The sequence below is a fragment of the Alligator sinensis genome, unplaced genomic scaffold (genome assembly GCF_000455745.1).
Source record: "Alligator sinensis unplaced genomic scaffold, ASM45574v1 scaffold576_1, whole genome shotgun sequence".
NCBI classification, from domain to species: Eukaryota; Metazoa; Chordata; order Crocodylia; family Alligatoridae; genus Alligator; species Alligator sinensis.
The window spans coordinates 561,035-570,872 of NW_005842819.1; the positions used below are offsets into that span (position 1 = coordinate 561,035).

General features: G+C 42.5%; 1 protein-coding gene across 1 annotated transcript in view; it reads left to right on the plus strand.

The window, feature by feature from the left end:
* Window positions 1-9,477, plus strand: part of AIG1 (androgen induced 1) — a 225,878-nt gene extending 216,401 nt beyond the window's left edge. The window contains exons 5-6 of the mRNA XM_006035314.3: window positions 1,785-1,948; window positions 6,062-9,477. Coding sequence (XP_006035376.1) covers window positions 1,785-1,948; window positions 6,062-6,099 — 202 coding nt within the window. The 3' untranslated portion in view covers window positions 6,100-9,477. The remainder of the gene's footprint in view (window positions 1-1,784; window positions 1,949-6,061) is intronic.
* The last annotated feature ends 361 nt before the right edge of the window (window positions 9,478-9,838 follow it).

The following is a 9,838-nucleotide window of genomic DNA, read 5'->3' on the forward strand; positions in this document are numbered from 1 at the left end:
AAGAGTATGCTGACCTTTTCAACTCTTTTCTGACATTACACTTACCATCTCAGAAAGCCAATGTAGACTCCTTATTTAGGGAATACAGGGTGTGTCTACACATGCATTAACTGCTCATGAACTTACTGTGCAGCAAGTTACTGTGCAGTAAGCAGTTTTTAGATCGGTGTCTACATGTGTAGATGTTACAGCACAGTAACACTGTGTGTGCTCCAACTTGGGAGTAAAGTTACTCCTAAGTCAGTCCACACACACAGTATTACTGCGCAGTAAGGCATCTACATGTGCCTTACTGCACAGTAACTAAGCAGGTGTAAATTTGCTCCCTGCATGATTCAGGGAGCATGATGCAGGGAGTAAATTTACACCCAAGTTGGCATGTCACCATAATTACTGTTCAGTTTAGGCGCACACATGTAGACGTGCACCCGTACTGTGAAGCTACTGTGCACATGTAAACACGCCCGCAGATCAACATCCACCAGCACACATCACCAAGAAATTTTGCACAGAGGAAAATGTACTCAAAATGCTTTTTGGAGACTGTTGAGCTTGGCATGATCAAGACACCAGCAACTTGAGCTGCCAGTGAGTGCTGGAAATTTGAGAGTGCCTCCAACATTTCCTCCTCTGTTTGGGTTCCATTTATATGCACCATATTGTGGGGCTGCACAAAGTTTGATTTACTTTGATAGACATAATCATTACCCTTCAAGCAGGATAAATGTAAGAAACAATCAAGCTCCTTCTTGGAACAGGGGAGCTGAAGCAGTAGGAATCACCACCTACAACACATGCACCTATGGAAGCTGAACTATGGGCACTGGCAGATATGCAACTCCCTGCTGTAACTCATGGCAGTTTGCAGGATCCCCCAAGATGGGGGGAGCCATCTTGAGGGGATCCAATTCACTCACCCTACCCTCCAGCACAGGCTGGGCAAGCCCCAGATGTAAGTCCCAGCGCCACTTCAGTCCAGACCTGCTCCCGGCATGCACTGAGACTTATTGAAAGCACTTCGCTTTGGAGTGCCTTCATTTGAACCGTCATGTAATGGCGGTTCAGATTGTCATGCGATCAGGCATTTTTAAAGCATTTTGCAGTTGTGCACGTCTGGCAGTGCATGGCTATAGAACGCCCGATCGTACAACAAACCATCACTATCGGTGCCCTATGTGGCCAAAGAAGAGTGATATTGGAGAGTGATAAACTAAATGCAGGGCTAGTAGAAAACACTGATTAGTGGAACATTGTGTGAGACAGAAGCAGTGGAAACATACCAAATGAAACAGAGCAGAAATGAAGAAGCCCCAGATGCAGAGAGTCCCAGTAACAAGGCCATGAGAAGAAAACCAAGACACTTTGAATGAAATATTGGACGAAAGAGGTTTAAAATTGGGAGCAAAGATACTATCCCTAGCTGTCTGCTATGTTCAGTGATTTAGGACTTTGTACATTCTTTATATAACCCAACAGGACCGCATCAAAGAAATACCTGACTCTGTTGTCAGTTTCTCCTTCTCGCTGAAACAACCCATAAAATCTGAAAATTGGCTCAGGTCAAAAGGGGGAACAGCATTCCAGTAAATCTAGTTTTGTTTCTTCCTCTTGTCACCCCTGTTTTAGAAGGTGATCCTGAGGATCAAAATGTGATTGCAACCTCCAGTTCTTTAGACTACATGTCTGATTGATAAGCTGGAGTCAATAAATGCTCTAACTCAAACTACTTTCAAAAACAGCATAAAGACAATATCTGCTTTTGTCTCCTTTTGATTTCATTTTAGGGTGTGCTGGATTCATCATGTAACAGGAGTCTGGGTGTACCCTCTCTTGGAATACATAAGCCCAGGTGCCAAAATCATCTTCTTTGCAACTGTCACCATAATCATTAATGTGTTCTACTTGCTGGGAGAGGTTCTGAATAATTACATCTGGGATACACAAAAATGTAAGTATTTATTATTTTGGGGAATACTAAATGATGGAATTACTCTTTAGGGTCTAGAACCCATCCCATTGAAGTCAATGGGAATTTTAGAAAACCGAAAAGGGAAATGAGAAAATGTCATTGTAACTTTTTTCTTTTTTCTCTTAAAAATAGGCAAATGAATGAAATGCTTGCCAGAGAACATGATTAGCTATGAATATGTATTCATTTTTATAACATCTAATACTAATTTAAGAGCTGCTGGCAATTACCTGAAAGGTTTACAACCCACTTGGTTTTATTAGCTGATGAACCAGTTAAATCAAGCTAGAAGAAAGTGCTATTTTGTGGAAATGATTGTACTGATATGCTTAGGATTAGGGAGATGTGCTTATTAAAAATACTTTCAGGCATAATGTTTCTTCTGTTTATAAATCAATTTACTCAAAGAAATTAAGCATATCCATATTAAACAGGCCATATAAAAGGTATAACAGATAAACTTGCTGTTGATTAATTCTGCACAAATAATATCAATCTACTTCACTCAAACTACTAATCACTGTAGTAGTAAGGAAAAACTTAAAAATACATCCTGCTTAACTCATCCTCATGGTTTACTCCCCTTCAGTAAGTCAGAGTAAAGTAGCTACAATGCTGTAATTCTCTACATAAAATACAATATGAAGAATTAAACTCCAGGTACAATGTTGAAACAAGAGGTTCAAAACTGTTCCTGTGTGGGCTCCATCTGCTGCTTATCCATTGTTAGAGTCTGGGTATCAGGCACCTATTTTCTCAACCCAATCCCTTCATAGATATCAACTACACAGACTTCTTGGCATTTGCCTCATCTTCCAGTAGTGCAGGAAAGATGCTTTAAAGAACAAGCTTGCCACGAGGAAGAAGGGTTCACTTTATACAAGTCCCAGGTAATATAAAATATAATCATGTGATGATGAAGCATGTGTTCTTGTTAACTTCATGAATAAGTAGCTAAAAGAACATCTCCACCAGCCTTCCACAGCATATATAATAGAATCTCTGGCTGCTTTGTTTCTCTGCTGCAAGAGAACAGAGGTTGTTCTAGCCATAATCATAATTTTCTATAATTCTATAATACCCAGGCCATAAGCTCCTCTCTGATCTGACTTCTGTGTGATTAAGCGACATTGATCCAAATTCCTTTGTGGAGCAACCACTTGCCAGCCTACAAATGCCATGAGTCACCTGTTGTATGGCCATGTTTAAAGGGCTGTACATAAATGTAAGTGAAAGTGAATGGTTAGCCCACCGCAAGCAGCAGAAAAATAAAATCATGGTGATCGCTCACCATGTAAGGTTTGGAAAAAAAATATTTGGAAACCATATATTTAAAAGGGGGTTTTTGAGCTCTCAAACTTTAAAATTAAAACAATCTGACTTGAGAAGGTTTCAATTTTTTTTTATTTTCCTTTTCCTCCGGAGGTGCATTAAGTGAAACCTCACTACTGACAAAATGATTTGTAGTTAGTTTTTCCAAGTTAAACCACAAACATGGTAGGCAAGGAAAAATTTGCCCTTTCTACAGGCCAGTGCCTACCCACAGTCCTGAAGATACCAACTTTTATGCCAAACTGTTTGATACATCTGCAGCAGAATATTTCAGAAGAAAGGAAAGAGGCTCTTTTAAAAAGAAAAATAAAGCATTTTACTTAAAACCACTGGAAAAGTTCCTCACAGCAAAAGACACAAGGGACCCCAGATTGGCTCCAAAGCAGGCTCTTAAGCCAATTGTACTCTTTTGGAGCCAACCCATTGTTTTGGTTTTAAAACCTTTGACTATGGCTCTCCTATTATTTTTGGTTTGCCAACATAACCCACCCTATTGTGTTTAGATTGCTGGGAACGTTCAATCCATTTGTTTACTTACTGCTTATTGCCAGGGATCCTGGTTTTCTCTGCTTAAAAATAGCAGATTCTCTGATTGAGGATTGCAAATTCTCTGATTAAAACCGCCAAGAACTGCATTTATCCATGATTAAAATGAAACACCACTATACACACACACACACACACACACACACAGAGCAAAAACTGTTATCGGCACCCATGGGGAATGGGGGGTGCCAGATAACCAAATACGGCAGCGTCCAGCGTGCCACTGCCCCTCCCTAGCATCGGTGTGCCAGGGGACAGGGAAGGGGGCCCCCACGCAGGCTGCTTTGCCCCAGGCCATGGGAGCGAAACCAGAAGTGCTGGTTTGTTTTTGCCGCATCGACTGGCATGCCGGTTAATGAAGCATACTGGTTTATAAACTACCGGATAATGTGGCTTTTACTCTGTGTGTGTGTGTGTGCATATATGTGTGTGTGTGTGTGCATATATATGTATAGGTAACAGTTGAACACAATGTTTTATTGATATATTTAGCATTTTAAAGCAATTTGGAAGCCTACCAGTTTCTCTATCATTATAATAAATTATAAATACCTATACATTTGGGCATTTGATTTTGGGGTTTTTTTTGTCCTGGAAAATCAGAGCTACCCCTGCCCCTTTCACTCACCAGCAAGTGGGTCCAGCTGCCTTCCACCCCCTGCTCCCCCCAGCCCCTTTCAGGCTGGAACCCACCATTTCCTATGTTTTTCTTCTTTAAAGGAGATAATCCAGGTTTTTCTCCTTAAAATGAGAAAATCTGCATGTTACCACATTTTACCATGGTGAACGGAAAACCTGGATCCCTGTTTATTTCAGTAAAGTCACCTCTGCAGATGCCTTTCTGTTATCCCCATCTTGCAAGCAATGTGATACATTTACAAAATGGCCCATGGAAAGAACTACCATTCATGCATGTATTCCATTAGCAGGTACAGTAAAATCTCCACTATCCAGCATTTAACTAACCAGAAATTCCATTAAATGAAATTTCCATTAACGGGCCGGCCAGACACAGGGGGAGGGGGGAACTTTGCATGCGGAGGTGGCTGCCACGCACCACCCTGTACTGCTGCCACTCTGCAGACAGCCTCAACTCCCCACCCACACACACACACTCCTCATGCGGCCGCCAACCCTCCACCCACTCCACATTATCTGGAAAGCCCTGCCAGGGGGTTTCAGATAACCAGAATTTTTCCATAAGCGGCAATCCCCTTACCTCAGGGATGCCAGATAATAGAGATTTTACTGTAATATGATTTATGGTCAGGTGTCCTTTTCCTTTTGCTTTCAAAAATTACTTCCCTTTCTCCATAAGTCCTGAGATATTTTTCTTTTGCAATCTACAACAGTCCTGCAAGCATCCAAAAGAAACATTTTTATACTATGTTGAGATGTTTGGCAGGGAGCTTTGCTTAAAAGAAACAAAATGAACAAAAGAATACCACTTTGGCCAGAATCTAATGACAAATCATTGCCCAGGAACATGCACCTGAAAGAGATGGATGTTTTTATCTCCAGAAGAATACATACACCCTTTTGCCCATCCCAGCCTCCTTTCAGCACAGACAAGAGGGAGAGGAGTTCTGCTGCACAGGCAGGTCTTAAGAGGATATACTGTATATTCCTGCTACCTGTCACTGAAAGGAAGGGGCATTAAAGAGAAGGGCGGAAGAAACTCTTAGCAATAATTGATTCTTTGTGTGCTTTCGGGAAAGAGAGTTCTGCTTACAGAGTTTTTAAAAATCTGAGACTGGAGAGGAAAAAAGCTTATTGAATTGAAGACAATTATGGTTTTGCAAATCTATTTTTTTTTAAAGGTAACCGTTTAGCTTCAGCTACTGGTAGCCATAATAGAATCCACTCTATTTTGTTTATATATAAGCAGTGGGAGCTCAAGGTGATAGTTATCCTCGCTCCCCTGAAGTAGTCAGAGGCAGACTGTGCCACAGGGGTTTCATACTGCAATTCTAAAAAGGGTCCTGGGAGAGAAAGGGTTATGTACTTCATTAGCAGACAAACACTGATATCAGGTGTGCAGATGTTCTTTTCCTTCTCAGCAGGTTAAGTAAAATCTGACGGATGTTGCTAACAAACAGAGGAAAGCAACAGCAACAAAAGAAAAAAGCAGAATTAATGTATTAGAACGTCTCTAAGTCAACGATCAATGTTTGTTCAGTCAGGTATTATAAAAAGTTCTCTGTATGTTTCCAGGTACGGAAGAAGGAAAAGAAAAGCCTAAATTGGACTGAGCATTAAATACCCACAGGCAGAGATTGCCTGTTATTCCATAGAAGATTTCTCAACACCAACAGAGGTTGGCTTGGAGAAGAATCTTTTGGCAAGCTGTTTATACGGACCCTGTACTCAGGGCAAGGATCATCGTCTTTTTATATAGGTAGAAAGTACTTTTAGCTAATAACACTAACCATGTTTTAATCCCCCTTTTTCCTATACTCGCATGTGCTGTGTATTCTAAGATCTATATTATCTCGAAAACATTTTCAACAAGTATTACAACCTATGTCAATGTAAATGCCTTTTAATTTATTATGAGAGAATGAGTCAATTCTTTGTATTGCTTGGAAAGAAGTTAAGCAGATTGGCCTGATTTGGGTAAATATGATAATCCTTTATATTTCAAAGTGCACTCTAAAGCTTTATTAAAAGATAGCAACATAAATTTACCTGAAAGAAGAATCCAATCAAACTTCATTATTTAATGTAACTGTATATAGTGGGTAGGCAATACTAAGAGTTATATCAATTAATTGCAATTAAAGATTATCTGTAAATGATGGAACTTTTGTTAAATGCAAGAACACATAAATAAAGATCAAAGTATCCCCAGGATTCTGTTTCTGGGTACTGCTTTGGAGAAGATGTGTTGATTGTGTATATATATTCTATTTCTAGTTTTTGTGAGTTGAGCTGTCAATGACAGCATTATTTCCATTCTATGGTTTTGGGGGGCGGGTTTCCTGTGACTTTGACTATAAAAGTAGCTGTGTTATGTAAGCAATATCATGTACAAAAGGATTGAAAAAGACCTGACCCTGGGACCTTCATTCATAACAGTTAACATTGTACCAAAGAGAAAACACTCAGGCCCCAATTCAAGAAAGCCCTTAATATGGGTGGATCTAGGATTTTGAAAAGGGGGATGGGTGCACGGGGTGTGGGACATCATCACATACAGCAGAACACAATTTTTTCTCCAGGTAAAAAGAAAGTAAACTCTTTACTAATGTGGTAGGAGGTTAGCAATATATTATTCAGTTTAAGATCAAAGCAAAAATATGTAACTATTGAAATGTTTGCTAGAGCAGGGGTGTTCAACCTGACTCCCGGGCCAAATGCAACTTAGGGAGCCATTGCATCTGGCCCACAGGGCTTCCCAGGGGTTGGCAAATTTGGTGGTGGAGGAGCAGTGGCTATTAATGCAGCCACCGCCCCTGCTAAACTCCCAAACCCCAAGCCCCATGAGCCTGGTCTGAGCCAAGCCATACCCCTTTCCACCCATGGGGCCTAGTGGCAGATTAACATTTATTGGGGCCCTAGGCAAAAAGAAAATTGAAGACCCCCACCAGGTGAGGACAGGTTCCCACTGTGCCTGCCAGGGGGCTGCAGCTCGGCCCTCCCAGCCTCTTTAGTGCATCCGGGACAAGCCAGGTGGCATGAGTACCACAGAGGTGAAGGTGGCCCCAGCCCCAGTCCAGCCCCTCTGAAAAGCAGGTGTCCACAGCAGGGGCTGTGCCCCCCGCCAGTGCCATGGGATGGGCTGGGGATGGCGCCAGCTTGTGGGGGAGAGGCATGAGCTCTGCCCCTAGCTGCCCACCTGCCCCTCTGCTGGCCTGGGCAAGGCAGGGCAGGATTGAGCTGCCCAGTGCTGTCCCAGTGACGCTGGTGCCAGTGGCCACCTGCAGATGGCAAGGAGCAGGAACAGGGACACGCATGGGGCCTCCTGGCAGTAGACAGCCCTGGGATATCACCACTGCCTGCAGGGAGCCCTGTGCCTGCCCCCAGCCCCTGGCTCTGGCCTGGCTGAAGGGGAGGAGGTGCGCGCTGCCTGTCCCAGATGCCCACAGCCAGGATGCCCACCCAGGTCGTGCTGCCCCTGGCATCCCAGGGGGACCCTGATTGGTAGGGGCCCCTGGGCCCAGATCCCAAAGGCCCATGCATTAATCTGCCCCTGATGGGGCCACATTGCAACTGGGCCACACTCCCTTACCTCTGCAGGACAGAGATATGCCCCCTTTTCCCCAGTGGGGCTGAGTTGGGGCTGGGTCATGCCCCCTTCCCTACTTGCAGAGCTGGGTCAAGCCCCTTTCTCCCTGCAAGGCTGAGCCATGCCCCCTTCACCCTCCTGGCCAGGTCACATCCTTCCCCTTCCCCTTCCCCTCCCCCTCCTCTGTCTCCCACACCCCCATGTGGCCTCCTTCCCACACTTGTGGGGCTGGGCTGAGGCTGGGCTGCCTCCCTACTGTCTCCATGTGGCCAGATAGTGCCCACTGCACCAGCCCCAGGTGCTGGATCAGAACGACCATCCAGCCCACTAGGGAAAAAGGTTGAGCACCAATGTGATAGAGTATATATGAAGTTGTAGAAAGCACAACAAACTAGGCAATAAATTCAAAGGATATTATATCATTAGTCCACTAGATTAATCAGACAAACTCTGCCCTTCTTGAGTGTCTTGACAGTGCCTCCAGTATTTCAATGTCAGTCATTTCTATGCCTGACTTAATATTACCACACACCTAAGTTAAGGTTTTTAGCTAGAGCTAAAAACAGTCTGCAGGGCTGTAAAATAGGAGGGGGACATTAGCAGGAAGAGCTAACAAAAGAGAGAATGGTTTGAATAGTGAACCATCAAGACCATTTAAAAAGGAGAGAGGGTTGTTAACACCTGTGGAGTGGAGAGAAATTAATGGGAATTAGGGAGATGATAATAACCCATGAAGTCAATTGACTCTCTCAGCACTATCTGAATAGAAATGTTGCTGCCCCTCCTGTGTAGTTGGTTTTTGCTTGGGTGGAGCAGGAGTCAGAGTGGGGTGCAACTGCACCCGCCCTCCTCATCCTCATTATCTGCTAGCTCTTCAGCAGACACATAAAGTTAAGCACATGCTAAGGTGTATTCAAGTGTTGACTGCTGCCTTCTAAACTGAGATTTACTGAATTCTATTTGATTTTCTGATAATTAAAAGGGAAATGTCACTGCTGTGAAAAGCAGTAGGAATTAAAAAAAAAAGTCAACAGAATTATTATTAATAATAAGAGCTTCTTATGAAAAAGTAATTTAACAAGTACACATGCCTGGATGTTCAGCTCACATATACTTTACATCTATACTAAACTTTACATATATACAAATATGTTTTTGTAAAGCATTTTGCACATGCGATGTTACACATGTTATTTTAATTAAAGGGACATTGTCTAGGTTTGATTTAGTTTAATAGTGGCCTTCCTCTAGCACTAGAAGTTTGCTTGTGTAAATTGTGGATTTAACTGCAAAACCTGCTGTGCAGTTTTCAGGGTGATTTACTGTCAATGCATTGGTGGCTGTACGTCCTAATATGACAGTTGGGGGGGTGATTGTTGGTGTTTTCTAATAAAGATTTTGGGATACCACTGTTTGGTTGCTTGCTTTTTAAAATAACAATGATTGATGTAAAATAGAGTCAACTTTGGCAATCCAGATGGGTCCCACGTAGCATATTAATCTGTAGTAAAAAAGCAGAGGACAAATTTTAATTCTTAAAACTTTGACAAGTGTTCTTTTGAAAAAACTTCAACAGCAAAATCTCCAACAGTGCTCTTAAATTGACACTCTTGTGCCTAAACAATATGGCCAGTACAGTTATTAATGAATGAATGCTCCACAGCAAGTGGTAATGTTAAATTCCATTGCAGATACCATATCATCATAGGTGAGTTGATAGCTCCTTCACAACGGTGTGGATCTTAGGAAAAGGCAGGGAGACT